The following is an 18,051-nucleotide window of genomic DNA, read 5'->3' as shown; positions in this document are numbered from 1 at the left end:
CAGGCATAGCAACCAGAAGAGCTTCAGTTTCTATTGTGTTTGATGTAGCTCACAACCTGTCTCATTTAGTTTTAAATGTCATCTGAAATAACTTTCTTTTTCAAATGATCCTCAGATTTAAGTTAAGATTCATGCATTTCTAATATGAATTATAGTTGCATCTTCATAAGTTGATAGGGGAGAAAATTGGGTAATTCCTGAAGGAGTTGTGTGCTTAATTAGAAGGGAAGTGATGGGAGTGAGGCGACAGATGTCATGTTTACTGCTGCTGTTCAGTTATCACCGCTCCACCTTCTGGTGTTCAGAAGGAAAACAAAGCAAACTACTGGAGACAAGCTAATAACAGGTTTTTATTTCAAGATGGTTTTGTTTTTACTAACTGAATTCATCTTGTAGAGACTGTGTTGCCTTCAGAAGGCACCCAAGTTGAATACCCAAACTCCTTTCCCAACTCCTATGAAAAATATAACCTTCACTCAGGATTTTGCTGAAGCACTTTTGGCAGCTGTCAGCCTGACATCTTCTTGGAAAATATCTCTAGAAACTTGGTGGAGCGGTTTGAGGGAAATTTCTACAGATCATCTCTGCATCCTCTCAGGGTCAATCAGGTGGCATGGGCAGCATCAGTGGGCAACCATTTTTTATGATCCACCCATCCACTGTCTGTCAGCTTATCAGTGCTGCCTCATGTGGCCCTGTGTGTATCCCAGAGGTCATCAGGTGAGAGGTGGGGTAAACCCTGGACACTAACCCAGTCCATCACAGACCATTTTTAAGTATTTTTCAAAAATTTGTCAGTGTCAAACAAACTCTTTTCACATTGATGTCACTATGTTTAGAGATTTGAGGTATAAAACTAACATGAAGACATGCAAAAATATTTAATAAGTAAAACAATGTGAATACTTTCCAGATACTTTATCTTTGCATAAATCCATAAGGATTTATCCTGAACACAGCAGACGGAACACAGCAGACAGACCAGAGAGAAAGCATCGACAAAATACAGAGTTAGGTTCTAAAATATTATCCAAGCTTTGAACGCTGAGAGGGCTGAATATGGATGATGGACCTGCCAAGATATGGCCATCCAGCTAAGTGAAAACTACTTCCTGCCACGCTTATTAGGTGTTTATTCAAAAGAAAATAAAACTGCACCATTTTTCTTAGACCTCACAGTAATAGTCTACTTTGTGTTGTTCTATCATTATATAAAATTACAATAAAATTGAATTTTGGTTGTAATGTGGGAAAATGTTTCATTTGTGGGTTCTTTTCAGAGGTCATGGAAATGATAAATGAATTTGAACATAAATATTCTAATATTCATATATTATGATATTCTACCGGGGCTGCACAGTGGCGCAGTTGGTAGCACTGTTGCCTTGCAGCAAGAAGGTCCTGGGTTCGATTCCCGGCTGGGGTCTTTCTGCATGGAGTTTCTCTCCGGGTTCTCCGGCTTCCTCCCACAGTCCAAAAACATGACTGTCAGGTTAATTGGTCTCTCTAAATTCTCCCTGTGTGCATGGTTGTTTGTCCTGTATGTCTCTGTGTTGCCCTGTGACAGACTGGCAACCTGTCCAGGGTGTACCCCGCCTCTCGCCTGGAACGTAGCTGGAGATAGACACCAGCAACCCTCCGACCCCATTAGGGACAAAGGGTGAACAGAAGATGGATGGAATATTCTAACCTATTTTTTTTGTGTTTTTTAGCCTAATTTTAGCCATGCATGGTTTACACCCAAACTTAATAAACTGCTCCTGACTGACCCCGTCACACAGAGAGACAACTGTAGACTCCCAACAGTTGTCACTCGTTATATCCCAGTCAGTAAGTGGAGGGGCTTTGTAATGGGAGGGTCTCAGTGTCTGTCATATAAATGAACTGCTTACTGTTTGGTTTGTCCTCTAGTTTGCCAGACCACCAGGTCCACCAGGTCCACACCCTGCAGAAATCTGTCTTTATCTTTAGTCTTTTTCAGTCTGCAAACAACCCCCAACAGCAAACATGGAAGCCATCAAAAAAAAGATGCTTATGCTGAAGCTGGACAAGGAGAATGCATTGGACCGGGCTGAGCAAGCTGAGGCAGACAAGAAAGGAGCCGAGGAGAGGAGCAAACAGGTCTGTCATGGAACACCCACACACACACACACACACCCAGTCTTTCTATCTTCACAAGGACTTTGTATTGACTTCCATTCATTTTTCCTTAATTCCTACAACCTAACCCTGACACCTACCCTAAACTTAACTAGTACCAGTTCACACCTTAGTCCTAAACCTAACTCCTAAACCAAAAACAGCACCGCTTCTTATGGGGCCCAAGTTATGGGCCCCATCAGGAGCAATCAGTAACCACAACATTTTTATATGATTATTTGGATCTATCTTTTTAAATTTTCTTAACAGACTTGAAAGTTTCACCTGGACTTGGCCTGCCTGCAGTTTCAGAAGATGACCAATCTGTCTTTAGAAATGTACTTATGATTTTGATCTACTGTCTGCTTTTATCTTTTTACTGGGAAAAAAATCTTTCTTTTTTTTATAGTAGCAAACCTAAACACGACTCAACGACAACAAAATGGCTCCAACAGAGGCTAATATCTGTGGTTAAGTAGAAACAGTCGGGTTAGAATGGGTTTAGTGACAATTTCAGAATGTACTGCTAGAAAACAAGAACAAAAAATGTTTACTTTAAAAAAATCTAATGCAGATTAATTGTAAATATATATAATACATATGTACTATATTTAGTACACTTCCTTAAAGTGGCCATTGTGTGGAATCAAGTTTGTTCCCTAACAAGGGCCAGAGGAATTTTTAAACAGAAATCAATAAATGTTCTTTTAGTTTAAAAAGTTTAAGTCAGTATAATTTTATACATGGTTGCAGTGCTTCTGATCCTTTGTGGTCTTTTACACCATCAGCATGAAGACGAACTTCTGCAGATGCAAAAGAAGCTGAAGGGGACAGAAGATGAGCTGGATAAATATTCAGAAGCCCTTAAGGATGCCCAGGAGAAGCTGGAGGTTGCTGACAAAAAGGCTGCTGATGTGAGTGACACACCTCTGGAAGCGAAGCCATGCTACACAGACTCAGACATGTTCAGAGGGCATTTTCTCTTCTTTGACCAGAAGGAATTGAATGTGGACCTGGTTTCAGTTAGCTCAAGAAAATTTATTTTTGCTTGTTCATTAAGTTTAATAAGTGTAATGGAGATCAAATATATCATTTACAATAGTGTAGACAAACCCAAAACACATGACAGCACAAAGTACAACAAGGCACTATGTCACAAGATAAGATTTGGAGTCATTAAGTTTTAGTGACTTCAGTAGCATAATGCTTATTTACACTGTGTTCTTGTAGCAGCAGTTACATTTACCATGACCTCCAGTTTAGAATTCTGCCTGGAGAAAGAACAGCTGTAAGCTGACAGACACACAGCATATACAGTAACACATTACTGTACTTCATGTCATAAAACTGGCAGTAAAAATTGTTTTTGCTTTAGAAGGAATATGTATTTTATAATTCTAATAAAGCAACTTCAACTGTGTTTAATGTTGGATGTGAGGTGTAGAGTGGAGAGCTAAACTGGTTCTACTGGTTTCTGAGTCATGAAGAGGCAGATAGTCCTGGGGATTCAGAACTTCATCAGTTGTTTAATCTTATTTTCATTTAGTTTTGATGTCAACATGAATTTGAGGACCTCACTGTATGCAACCTTGAATGTGTTCAGTGCAAACTGAGCTCATCTGATTTCTTTTCTCTGTGTCACATTCCATTCTCATGGTGCCCTGAATGGAACGCTCACAGCTGTTGGGAGGATTCAGGCTCCTATTTTGATTCTGATGTCACCTGCTTAACCTTGACAATGGCTCATGTCCATTTTTGGGGCTCTACCCACGGCTCCCAGGTCACTGTTCAGCAACTACTACCCTCTTTTTTTAAGGCAAATATTATCATACTCATTTTGTGTTGCTCTGTTGGTTCAAAGAGAAAAAATGTTATTATCTCAGAGAATTTTTCTGCATTACTTTAAATATGCTTAGCAGTTGTCTGACACTGTGGTCTCAATGGAGTCCTATTCAGCCACAGACAGATCAATGGGTCATTCTTGTTTCTTCACTCTGTTATCTATGTTTAATCAAAACCAGAAAAGAAATACAAAAATGTTTTTTACTTCAGGACTCTGTTCTTCTGCGACTGAATGAACCCTGACTCACTACTGAACAATTTGTCAGTGTCTCTATATAGATGAAACAGCTGTCACCCAGGCAAATACCTGCAGAGCACGCACAGTTTAGACTGTTTAGCTAACAAGCTAACAGTTCTTCCACAGGAAATATAGAAGCAAGCAATTTTTATTTCAGCAATTGTCTCAAATAATTTTTCCAAATATCTTGCCATTTACTTTGGATATTTTTTGGTTTAATTTTTTAAAAAATTTTTGTATGACTAAAAGCTACAACAGAAGCTACATCTCCACTTGTCACAGAGGGATCCAGATTTTAAATCTAGGTTTTGAAACTAAAAACCTATCAGAAAGAAAAACTGTTGGTGCATCAGTCTTTTACAGCTGATATTGGTCATGTTTCATGTTTGAATGAATCCACACCATGTTTGTCTGGATGTAGGCCGAGGCAGAGGTGGCTTCCCTGAACAGACGTATCCAGCTTGTGGAGGAGGAGTTGGACCGAGCGCAGGAGAGACTGGCAACAGCCCTGCAGAAACTGGAAGAAGCTGAAAAAGCCGCTGATGAGAGCGAGAGGTGACGTCTAACTGGGCTTGCAACAAACTTTTTTTCCCCCCTTTGGTTGTGTATGAGCAATAAATACAAGAGTTGTATTTTAATTCCGGTGGCAGACATAGTTCCCATAGTTCAATTCACAACAAATATCATCTCAAGTCAATTACCAAAAAAAATCATTTCAAATCAGTCACACAAACTTTCCAGTTGATCCTAGTTTTCAGACAGTACAGTAAACTCAGTTAATTATACAGAGTAGTAAAATGTTTGTCAAGAATCTCAGCAGATTGCATCATTCACTCCTCCTGACAAACACGTAGCAACAATCGCTGGCTTGTGTTGTATTGTTGACTTTACAGCAACCGCTCATTCAAACTAATGCTGGGTAATGGAAAAATTTAATCAGTTGTGATCAAATGATACATTTCATTCAGCAGGGATGGCATCAGTGTCCCTATAAATGAATTCAGTCAGAGGGGTCAAGCAAAAACAACAGAAAACCAAAGAATTTTCAATCCACTAGGCAACCAATTATTGACAGGGAGCTACAGAAGGTCGGCATTCAAAAGTGGAGAAAAACACATTAAAACTATAAATTGTAACAATATAAATAGTAATAGTAATTACATATTAGTAGTAACATTTCAGTCTTTTTATTGTAACAGGTTTTTTTTCCAGGTAAATAGATCAACATTCAAACATTCGACTAAGTGGTTCTTTAAAACCTCTGTGCCACATTTTTATATATTTATCAACACTGAACCCTGATCAGCTACAGCAGCTTCTCCATTACCTACAACTCCTCTGGTATGTACATATTCTGGTTTGTACTTGTGTGTGCAGAGATTGGACAAAAGCCATAACAAATTTGCAAATCAAATGAAACAAAAGTTGACAACAATAAAACTAAATATGACAACGAGCCGAAATTGGTTAATGCTGTCAAAAACAATAAAGGATAAAAAAAAAACTTAGATAACTGAAATAGCCAAATTCACTGTCCAACACTATTTGTTCCATAAAAAACAGACTGATGAGGAATACCTATAACTTTACTGACCAAGAGTGCTTAAAGTAGACACTAGCCCATGTCAACTGGATGGTAGAAAGTGGCTCATAAACCCATCTAGACGTTCGACGTCTTCATTCCAAACTCTTCAGATTCCAGTCCTATCATAAATAAATCTATAGGGTTTGCTAGAAAAAAACAAGCAACATATATGGAGGCCACATCTTTCAACTGCAAAAACGTAACAGAACTGCTGCTGATGCTCTGGTGGGTGGTCCAGTGAAGACCACGTCTCTCTAAATTCAAACTCCTGGCTGTAGAACTTGAATCTCTTTCATTTTAAGCTGGTGCTTGGTTCAGTCAGCCTGTGTTCACACTAAGGAGGGGACATAAGGAGTTGTGTTTTCATAATATTTTGTGGTAATTATTGCAATAACAGTAAAATACATTTATGAATTGACAATGGTGCTTACAGCCAGAGTCTCACAAACTCTACTCTAGAGATAACACTCACTCTTTATAAAACAGTTTTCTTCTGTACATCATTTACAAGAAATAATGCAATTGTCCACCTAAGTTGTACACAGAAGTTGCAATAAATATGCAAATATTTTAATACTTATTGAAAACCAACAGCAAACAAAATGAATTCACAAAGCAAAACTGGACAGTGGTTATTTGAAGTTTGAAAACATTATCAATTAATTTCTTGTCACACAATTTTTTCCCCACTAATGATAAAAGTTGTAACTTTCCATCTCTAACTCAAAAACAAACACGCACCATGGATCCATTCAGAGAATCTTTAGGTGAAACCATAAGATTATTTAAAGCAGCATTTCATAATCGTTGGACTATGAAGTCAGCAACTCTGTGTCAATAGGATCAGAGTCCAGAGGTCATGTTATTTTGTTTCTCATTGAATTTCTAATTTCTGCCTTAAAAATTTTTCTGTCAGTTGCTTCATTTTTGGGTTGAAATTCACTAAGTTTGAAGTGATATGTGCAGAAATCTTCAAACCACCACAAATCATACAGGAAAAATACGTGGAAAGGTGCAAAATAACTGAGTACCAGCCTGAACTCTGGCTCATTAGCTAGTACTGGGAAGAACCAACAACTGTTCTTAAGGAAGATAAAAAAAACTAACTTTAACAATTGTTTGTAATGAAGAAGAAATGACTGATTGTTTCTCTGCACAGAGGCATGAAGGTGATTGAGAACAGGGCCCTAAAGGACGAGGAGAAGATGGAACTCCAGGAGATCCAGCTGAAGGAAGCCAAACACATTGCTGAAGAAGCTGATCGCAAATATGAGGAGGTGATTCTACGACTGCAGTGTGACTGAGGGATGTTTTTCTGAACTCCATGAATTTCCTTTCAATTAGTGCTTTATTATAATCAACAAGTGACAGTAAGACATGTTGGTGTTGTTTTAATGAGACCTGGAGTATGAATTAAGCATTACCTGTGTCTGGTGAACGTAGCTGACCATACTGACTAGCTGCTGGATGCTCTGATAACAGTGTGTAAACACTGTCTGTCATTCTGTTTGGCCTAAACAAAGGCCAAAGCTGCTTGGAAATTTAAGTCATTAAATTCCCATCCTATGGTTAGCCACTCCTTTTGTGCGTTTGACTTGGTGCTTAACTGAGTGAGTTTATTGTGTTTGAAAGTTTCCTGTAAAACAAGCTAACTCTATACATGCATTTTTCTAGGTGGCTCGTAAGCTGGTGATTGTAGAAGGAGAGTTGGAACGGACTGAGGAGAGAGCAGAACTGGCTGAGGCGTGAGTGTCTCACTATAATACGTAACAAATATAACCATTAATGCAGCAGTTCATGCAGGCAGTGCCCAGGTGACACACACATTTGGTTAACAAGTAATTCATTTATTTAGAAACGTTCAGGATACTTCAGACCAGAGATCAGCCAGCGGTGACTGATATAGTCTTGACCTTTTGTTTATGCAGTGGAAATGTATCAGCTAATAGAGGGAGCAGCTAATGGTTTTGGTTGCATTGCTGCCTTGTGAAAATCAGTCACATAACCAAAACTCCAATTGTTTTTCTCCTAAGGTAAAGGAGGTGGAAGGTTTAGGAAACCCAGACATCCTCCTACCGGCAATGTTTCTCACCATATTCCAGGATATCTCAAAGCATTCCCAGGCCAGAGGAGACTTATTGACCCCCTCAGTTAGTTCAGAGTCAGCCTTGGGGTCTCTTTCCAGTGGGATATGTCCTCCAAAGGGAGGTGTGCAGGAGGCATTAAAATAAGATACCTGATAACATCAGCTAACTTCTTTTAATACAGAGAAATGGCACAGTCTGCACCAAACCTCTACACCCGTCCTCACAGGTGGTGGACATTTGTGGAGGAGGTTTTTTATCGTTTCTTTGGTTTTAGCTATAGCAGGCTCCATAATGGTGCAACAGTACATCTTTACTACATGGGATTTAAGATATTTTGTGGTCTCTTCACCTCCTCCAGTGAAGCCAGCTGCATCCCCACAACTGACTCTGTCTTTCTTATGAGTTTGTTGAGAATATTTGAGTCATGTGATGTCAATTAAAATGGTTTATATATGTTTATAACAGTAATATGTGTTTTCATAGCTCTTGTCTTCACCTCATGAATATTTATTTTCTTTGAACTGCAGTAAAGTTCTGCAAAGCTCTGACATTCTCAGAATAAGATCCTGTTCAGACTAAAGCATTGCCCTGAGAGACCATTTCCTGACTAACTTGAAAAATACATAGCCTCTAGCTTCACTATCTGTCATTAAACAGATATCTGACACTGACACTGATTTGTTTAGGTAGTTTGTTCTCTTTTTTCCTTATGTCTGGAAGCCATTTTGTCAGCAAAGCTAAAGCTACATCTAACAGCATTTATTGTTCAGAGTCCTTTCTAAGGTTGTTGCCATAGGGACTAAATGTTAACATCTTAAGGGACTTTTTACAATATTAGTCTGAATGTGACTGATCAAACTGTTCACTTTTGCCTCCACTAACATTATGTCTTTATTCATCAAAACCAGAAAATGTGCAGAGCTGGAGGAGGAACTGAAGAATGTCACCAACAACCTTAAGTCTCTGGAGGCACAAGCTGAGAAGGTGGGACAGCACCACCAGCTGCAGAACCATTAGATGTGAACTCAAAGTCCGATCATCAGTAGCACACATACAGTCCAAATGGCTAGAATGTTCTCAGGAGAATTCACAGTGAGCAAGTAGTTGGTTGATGTTTTTCTGATTCTTGCTCCCTAGTTCATATGTACTGACATAAACTAAATTTAGGATATTTGATATGCTTTGATCAACATAATGCATCTCTTCATCTGTCTTTTGAAAGTGATTATATTCTACCCATAAACCCAATGGGCAAATTATGCTCACACAGTCATTATAACATTATGTTGTACTGAACCTCCAAATTATTGCTTACACATGCAAATATTAACAAGAGGTAATTAAACAGAGGGAATAATAGCATCACAAACAGCATCAACATGAAATATAATTGTAATTGTTGAAATATTTCCAGCATCAAGATGCTTTTTATTTTACCACACTTATATGTGTGGTATAGTGTGATTTCTGAAGAGAGCCACAGCCTGACTCTGGGAACCACTGATGCAGTAGATTTCTCCCAGTATCCTATCAGGACAAGATCAGAGTTCATGTCTGAAAAATAATCTTTAGTGCCTCTCAGTTCCAGTCTAATACTGGTGGTGGATCTAGAGGGGTGAGGGATGGAACAGTAGAGCTCAAGATGACACTGCTGCTCTCCCTTCACAGTATTCTCAAAAAGAGGACAAGTATGAGGAAGAAATCAAGATCCTAACTGACAAGCTGAAAGAGGTGAGCATGAAGACTGAGTTTTCATCATCAAATAATTTTGCTCTGTTTTTAATCCAAAACATGTTTCACAAGTTACCATTACATACATATTCAGGTGTTTGTTTCTCTCACAAAGGATTTCCCTCAGATATTTTGTGATCAGACGTTTCTTTTATTCTGTTCTCAGGCTGAGACGAGAGCTGAGTTTGCTGAAAGATCTGTAGCCAAGCTGGAGAAGACTATTGATGATCTGGAAGGTAGAGAATTGTCTCTTAAATTTATCAGCATGTGTATTATTTAAAATGACTTGAACAAGTGCCAACCTGCCATGAAGTCTGCAGTGTTTCTCAACAATCAGCTTTCTGATACTGAATTTGCAAACAAAATGTTGAAGCAAGATTTCTGATTAAGCTTGTGCACAACTAAGAAGGACTGATTGGTGAATTGGATTATCTATTCTAGTTTCCACCTCCTTCCACTTCAGTTTCTGAGATACAATTGATAACAACATCACAGATTACTGAGGGAGATTTCTTATGGTCTTCTGCATCCTGTTCAACAGAGATTAATGGCTGCCCATTGCATCTGCAGTTGCTCTACATGATACATGTATCACCTATTGTCTTCCAAGTTTCAAAAATGAGTAGTAGAGATAATGAGTCCTGCAGGGAAACCAAACTTCCCTCTCCCCAGCGTCATTTTTGGGCAACTGTCATTTTTGGGTTTCCATCTAGGAGGTGTATTGATAACACACCTTTTCATGCCAAGCTCTAGCTTCCTCTGAGACTAAGTCACCCAATCTGGAGTCGACTCATTTTAAACATCTGGATCCAGGGTCTAGTTCTTGAGGTCATGGTGATGCTGCTTCAAGCAGAAATACAAACTAGAGTGCTCTGTGTTTACATGGCAAATAACAGTAACTGCATTAACTGTAAACCCAGAAGTTCAACACAATGACATCATGAGAAACTGTCTCATGATTCGTTGCCCTAGCCCACTACTTTGGCTGCTACAATACATTAAAGCAGCAGAGCCTAACATACAGCTATCTTAATGTATGACAAATGTATGGCTGGCATAAAATCACATTTAACCCCAAATGCATCATTTCATGAAAGAATGTTGTAAATGACGGTGGCTCTCTGGTAAACTGGTGAATTACCAGTTCTGTTCCTGGTCTGCCCTTGACCTTTGTAGCCCACATCAGCAAACCATCATGTGAATGTGCCATTTGAGATTTGAATTTGATAGATAGGAGCATTATAAATAAAATTATTATTTTTTAAATTATACTAATCCAAAATATCATACCAGCGTTCTATTCTCTGCAGTCTGGTTTAGATAAGATAAGATAAGATAAGATAAGATTTATTTGTCATTGTCATCAACAGATTACAACGAGATTGAGATTTGCTCGACTCGAGTTAAAAGTTAGAGTTTAGGGTTTTACGTCGTAGATATAGACATCAACAAAATGTGTAATTGAATCTTCTCCTAACCCTGGAACTGAAGACTGACCTGTGTCCCATAGACAGCGACTCATTGATGTGAATCCTTTAATTACTATATTTTTATTTTTACTTTAATTACATTTTTTATATGCAGACTGAAAAATAGGAGCATAGAACACTTGTGAACTAATTGCTAATTACACAATAATAAACATAAGTGTAGGTTTGCCTCAAATCAAACACAATGTTCTAATCCTTTACAATCATTTTAAAGCCTAATAGAAGAAACACCATCACACAATGAAGGTCTTCAAAAATATATTTATTTTTCATCAGATTTATCTAAATTTAACATGTTTCATAATCTCCTCATCACAATCACTCTGTGATGCTTCTACAGTCATGGAATTACAATAACCAAAAAGACAGTACTGCTGCACCTTATAAAAATATGTAGATCTTATAAAACCATTCATTTTGCATTTCTGTAGAGAATGTGTAAAACGTGTTTATGATTTGTGATTGATGGAGCAGGGTTGTAAGGAAAGTCTTTAACATTTTAACCCTGAAGTAGCAAACATGAGATGAAACGGTAGAATTGCAAACTTTGGAAGGAGACAGACTAAACGTCACTGCAGCCGTGACAGCTTAAGATTTTTGCTTAACCTTTCATGTTAGCAACAAACTCATCTAGTGACAATAAAGACAAGAATGGTAAAGGAACTGGATCTATGCAGCACAAAGCACTTTACACTGCAGCTGCATTCACACTGCAACGCGGGATGACGGGCACAAGAAAACTAGAATTGAACCTTCAAACTTCTGATTGCATGACAACTTCTCTCCCACTGAGCCACAGGCACCCAGTGTTGAAACAAAACCCAAATCCTGTACTTGTTTCCTGAGGATTTTTATTTCTTCGTCTGTCTACATTGTTTCTGTTTCTCTGCTCAGTTTTCATCTTTCCACACATTGTTTGTTATGTGTGCACATACAGATGAGCTTTATGCTCAGAAGCTCAAGTACAAAGCCATCAGTGAGGAGCTGGACCACGCCCTCAATGACATGACCTCCATGTAAGTGCTGACCTGTGTGAGGTTATCAGGCCCAGCTTCCTGATGTTATCGCAACTTTTGATTTAAATAGAAGGCAGAATTGTAAACCGTCTTTCTTGCTTGCATGTACTTGAGGATGATAGCCTAAGTTCACAATAGTCTGTTTACTTTTAGAAAAATTTTATTGAAACCATGTGTTTTAGATTTAAGTAGTTAGAACATCAACAAAAATATGATTTCTTCTTAATAAAGATAAAAGCAGAACTGCTGGACAGGACTACACCAAGAACACCACAAAATCTGGACTAAAGCTTTTCTTTATTCTGTTCTGATGAGCTACGTTAAGTTTTCATGGTTGAACACTTTTTGTATTTCAGCTAAGTGAATCTTAACCCTGGGCAAGCTCCGATCATCTTCCTCCTCCCTCCTCATCCTCATCACCTGGTGGCTCCTGTGGTGCCGCTGCCATTGGTCTCTGTTTGAATAAAAATGATGTACTGTCTGTTTTTACTAGTATCTCTGGCATGAACAAAGAAAACAGGCTCTGAGTCAGCGTATTTGTGTTTTAACTACTCCAGCTGTACTTTGTATGTAGTTGGATTTAATTTAATTATTAACCATAGTTAACATTTTTTATTTGCCTCAAAAATCTGTCTAATTGTACATAAGATAGGCATCTCTCAGAGGAGATGAAAACAATGTAAAAACAGCATCAATTTTTATTATATGTCCGATATCATTTATACCACTCAAAAAGTCATAGAACATTTTTTATAGGCATGACAGCAATCAAACCCTTCTTATATATGCTAATTAGTTGTTTGCATATTAACACTAATATTGTCAGAATTTATCTGAATACCAAGTCTTTGAGCCTCTTCACCATCACCCTAATCATTCGCTCCCTCTACAGATTGTGTATCAGATTCAAGACGGCTCTCCAGCTTGGGCATTCGAAAACACAATTGCTTTCAAACAATAGAAGCTTGAGGGTAAAATTAAGTTAATTTAACTACTTGAATTTGTTTAAACCTAAATCCTTTCGAGGTATGAATAATTTTAAACTTAACTAATTTTTTTTTCTCATTGTTCATGAGAATGTTAAGGTGCTTATTAATTCATTCTCATGTTTTTACTGTGAAACAAGTGTACATTATTACTCACTGTTTACTGAGTTGAAGCTACAGGCTAGTCCTGCCACCAGTGCAGAGCTTACTCAACTTCTCATGTGAGCACATCGGCCTCCACTGACTGGCAGAAATGTGTTGGCAGCAAAAAATTACATTGTCCAAGAAAATCCTTAACAGACTAAAATTCTGCAGAAAGAACAAGGATTTGCAGCTGATGCATTTGCTGGTATTTCCATAAATCCAGATGATCGTTTTTAGATGATCTGTCCTGATAAGGCATCCAGATTAGGGGTGGGTAGAATTTTATCACAATATTTTGTATTACTACTGTGATAATAAACTACTTATTACTTCTTCTTTAGGTAACTGCACGGCACAGCATTCATAGCAACAAAAACATAAACGCTGCTCTCAAAAACATTCCTATTTGAAATAGGAAAGTTACATCTGTAAAGAAGGTTGAGTTATTTCATTAAACTGCACATACAAACTTTACTGCTTTTTATTAACAGTTCAAAAAATAGAGGAGAAATAATCGAATTTAAAATTCCTATCACGACAGAAATAAATTTTTGACAATAAATGATAACAAAATAAATGTTCACCCTTAGTCCAGATATAATCCACATGTAGGATTGGTTCTCATCCGAAGAAGTGGGCTTACTTACAAATCTGCCCAAACATGCTTCAATGCATAAGAGTGACACCAGAATTTCCAAAACCAACTTCTTCCAAAAATGCAGCCATCATTTTGTGAAGATCTGTTTGTTTTCCAGTTAGATGATGATGAAGTAGCATTTTGGAATCTATAAGTAAAAAAGCTTCTTAAATCTTAGCTTCTCAGAGAAATGCAGTCAGTTCAAAAAGCATCTGGATAAGTAAAACCCAGCAAGCGATGATCAAGTCCAAGCTCAACTAGAAGACCTGGTCAGCGCCAATCAGGGCTTTACTTAGAGGCTGATATCCAGCCTGTAAAGTGAAGAACAGCAAGTTAAAATGAAGACGTATCAACAATGTAAAAATGACTTTTTGCGATTCCAATATTTGCCAATAAAAGCGTCTAAAGCAAATAGTGCCTCTCTTAAATACAAAAAGCTGAAGCCACAAAACAAAACATCTGTGTTTCCAATTGGCCTTAAAAATATATGGAAATGGGGTATAAAACGGACTCAACACACTGAGATGAATAAACAGTTAATACAATCTTAACAAAAGAAATGTGAGCACAGAGATCCAACAAAGCTTTAAATAAACACCAAAAGAGTAAAATGAAACAACACAGAGTGATAACTGATCATAAATAGACTGATGCTGGTGCTGACAGAGATGACTGCAGAATCAGCCTAGAACTAGTGGTGAGAACGCCACCTGGAGGGCAAGGAATGTAACTGAGAGTAATAATAGTGATGAAAAAAGTTCATTCATTACATTACACATAGAGTGAAGCACTTTCATATTTTATTGCAATTTTTATGCTTATGGCTTGCACTTAATGAAAACCCAAAATTCAATGTCTCATAAAATGTGAATATTATATGAGATCCATACAAAAGGATATTTGAAACAGGAATATCGGGGTTCTGAAGTGGAGGTTCATATCTGTGCACTCAGTATTTGGTTTGGGCTCCTTTTGCATGACTTACTGCATTAATGCACCGCGGCATGGAGGAGATCAGTTTGTGGCTCTGTGTAGGTGTGATGAACTGCCTCGTTGGGTCGGCTGCCTTTCATCTTCCTCATGACAACAACCCAGAGATGTTCTAGAATCTACGGGGTTAAAGGTCAGAGGATTTTATTGGCCAGTCAAGAGCAGGAACTCCATGGTGACTGAATCAGCTGTTGGTGCCTTTGGCAGTATCTGCCAACACCAACTCCTGCAGGAATATGAAATCAGCATCTCCATACAGTCTGTCAGCAGACAGACTCTAGACTTATGCAAGCCTATTGGACCAGAACCAGCTGATGACATGGCGACCCAAACCATCACTGACTGTGGAAACTTCAGACTGGACTCTTAAGCAACACAGATTCTGTGCTTCTCCACTCTTCCTCCAGATTCTGAGACCTTGATCTTCAAAGAAAATTCAAACTTTACTTCAGATTGAAAAAGGCTGAACCACTGAGGTCTCATCCAGTCCAGGGCTTTTCATCCTCAGTCCAGGTAAAACATGGTTTGTTTGCTACAAACCACTATCTAGCTCCTTCTGTATTTGATCATCAGCCACCAAGCACAAAATGTCTGAACCTCCATGCTGAACTACAGTTTTGATTTCAGTCTGGACATTTTCTTGAAACTTGAAATGTTTAGTCATTGTTAGTATTTATAAAAATGTGGGGTTGATTCCTGTAACAAGAGTTGCTCTGGTGACTCAACCAGTAACATAACCCTATAGCCAGTGAGTGACCAGCAGTCTTTTAACATGGCATTGTAAGCTTAACTCTGCTGGCTGAGTGGATAATAAAACATTGTTGATACCAATTATAAGTACCTTATGGAAAACATTAAAAATCGAGTCAAACTGAGTTGTCTATGTATTAGTGGAAAAGGAGTTTAAGGGGCCCTCCCAATTTAATAGTTAGAGGTAACAGCCTCTAACTATAATCTTCCCTCCAACCAACTAGACTTGACACAATGCAATCAGGAGACTGTATCTACCAAACCCAGACACGTCCAGAGAATGATTTGTCCTTATGGAGAACACAAAACTTTGCATTGCACTTGATCATTGAAGCTGTCAATTCACTATCCTTGACTTAATCTGAAGAGCACATGAAGTTTGGAGCTCTGTAGCTGCTGACCTCTGGGCACTGGGCACCGCAGCATCCTCTGCTCCCACTCCCTGGTTTTCTTACTCTACCACTGAATGGTTCAGTTGCTCTTTTTCCCAAATAATTCCATTTTGTTATAATCCCACTACCTTCTGACAGAAAATGTCATTACTGGACAGGTGACATCCCATCATGGTATCCCTGATGGGATTCACTGACATCCTGAGTCTCATTTATTCACAAATGTTGGTTTCATTCAACCACCATGTAGACACACAGTCAGGGCTGAATTTTTCTATTATGTTCAATGTACTTTATGCTAGAAAAGGAGATTTAAAGACAATTCAATTAGTGCTTAAATGCCTCACAGCTCAATGAAGCTTAGCAGTAGCAATTTTTGACAAGTCGTACCTAAACATTGTGATTGGAATGTAGCAGGAGACGTTTGTGTAACTGGAATTCTCATTTGCTGTGTATAGAGTGTAGAATTTTTGGAACATTAATTAAAGTGAATTTAACTAGATTAGAGTTGCTCTGTTTTATATGTCAGTTCTTATTTTTGGTTTCTGAGTGAAAACCAGAAAAGAAAACATGATCAGAATAACTGGTTTGAGTTTCACAAATTTAGTTGAGTAGGTACAACTAAACTCTTTGAGATTTGATTTAGGCTCCTTTTAGTTGTTAAACTTAATTCATAAATTTGCCCAGATTTATGGATTAATATCCATCCAGATTAAATAAATTCTGGATGGATGATTGGTTTTATTCTGGCCACTAAAACAGTCAGAATGTTTTATTGGTTACATTCTGTCTGTTTTATCTGTCTCCAGTCATGGTGGACTGTAATACACTGTAGAGATTCCCAAACAAAGTGAAACTATAGTCAGCAGGTCATTGTGAAACATTGTCTGAATCAAATTTCCCACCTTTGCACTTACTTCTGAAACACACCCCGCCATAATGACACATTTTAACCCATCATAGGGCCAGGTTACTGTTTACAAGACAAATACGAGACTTCAGCTCTGCAAACATCAATGGTCATTGCTGTCAGTATCCTGTTCTTTAAGACACTGAATACATAAAAGTCACTCTAGATGACAGTCAGACAGGATCTTAAAAACATACCTTTAATCTTTAATTTTGTCTCTCCAAAAAATAAGAAAATGCTGGAAGTCATTTGGGTAAAAAATCTGATGTAGTGTAATAATAAAGATTATTAGTCACATTTTTATGAACTCATAAATTTGGTCATGATGGTGATTTCTTAGTGTAAAACCCACATATTTCTTGGTATGAACTGTAATTGCAGATGAGGCAGGCAGGCCCTTACATCCTTGCTGCCAAATTACTTTTCAGTTTAACAACAAATACTTTGACTCCTCATTGAACTTGGGCCATGATGGTCAAAGCCTCCAAAGTCAATAAAAGTCAGGTTTTCCACCTGTTTGTACAGAGACCAGAGTGAGCTGTGTGAACTAAGTCAGAAAAGCAGACAGAAAGAATGTGGTCTTGCCAGTTCCCTTCTCTCTGTTTTCTGTCTCGGCCTGTCTCCATCTCCCTTTTTATGAGAAAACCTACAAGCTCAACTTTTAGACATTAGGACAGCAGTTGGAATGAATTTGGCTCTGTAAAGTTAATCAAGATGTATGTCAAACAGTAAGAATGGAAGGGAAATACCAGCCCAAACTTGCAGGCATTTTTCATGTAAAAAATGCAAAGTCTTCACTAAAGACTTCCAGATGTTGACTGTGTCATGTATTGACAGAGAGCTATGGCTGGGATAATTCCTGAAACAGATTTTCTAAATTAACCTTTAGCACATTGATGCATGAGATTATGATTGATAGAATGGAAGGTGCATCATCTGGTTGCATTGTTGTTTCAGAGGTGTAACCTGGCGGCGTTGCGACAGCTCCCAGCTCCTCCTACCTGCAGAGGGAGGATCCAGGAGAGCTGCCAACTGGTGACAGACGCGGTGCTCCACTGACACAGCAGACTCTACAGGAAAGACACTCCGTACAGCCGACATGCCTGGGGTAAGA

General features: G+C 38.3%; 1 protein-coding gene across 1 annotated transcript; it reads left to right on the top strand.

Annotated features, from left to right (window-relative positions):
* The first annotated feature begins 1,876 nt into the window (after window positions 1–1,876).
* Window positions 1,877–12,640, top strand: tpm3 (tropomyosin 3). Its single transcript, XM_032580578.1, has 10 exons — window positions 1,877–2,121; window positions 2,928–3,053; window positions 4,641–4,774; window positions 6,964–7,081; window positions 7,479–7,549; window positions 8,800–8,875; window positions 9,560–9,622; window positions 9,789–9,858; window positions 12,050–12,128; window positions 12,485–12,640. The coding sequence occupies exons 1-10, from the start codon at window positions 2,008–2,010 to the stop codon at window positions 12,486–12,488; spliced, it is 855 nt and encodes a 284-aa protein (XP_032436469.1). The 5' UTR covers window positions 1,877–2,007; the 3' UTR covers window positions 12,489–12,640.
* The last annotated feature ends 5,411 nt before the right edge of the window (window positions 12,641–18,051 follow it).

This window comes from Xiphophorus hellerii, chromosome 13 (genome assembly GCF_003331165.1).
Source record: "Xiphophorus hellerii strain 12219 chromosome 13, Xiphophorus_hellerii-4.1, whole genome shotgun sequence".
NCBI classification, from domain to species: Eukaryota; Metazoa; Chordata; class Actinopteri; order Cyprinodontiformes; family Poeciliidae; genus Xiphophorus; species Xiphophorus hellerii.
Note: the sequence above shows the minus strand (reverse complement) of the source record. Positions and strands in the feature narration are given on the sequence as shown.

Bases quoted from the DNA above. Each gene is read 5' to 3' on its own strand.
- tpm3 (XM_032580578.1), top strand. From the start codon at position 2,008: ATGGAAGCCATCAAAAAAAAGATGCTTATGCTGAAGCTGGACAAGGAG. The intron at 4,775-6,963 runs GTGACGTCTAAC...TTCTCTGCACAG, and splicing joins GCCGCTGATGAGAGCGAGAG to AGGCATGAAGGTGATTGAGA. The intron at 7,550-8,799 runs GTGAGTGTCTCA...CATCAAAACCAG, and splicing joins AGAGCAGAACTGGCTGAGGC to AAAATGTGCAGAGCTGGAGG.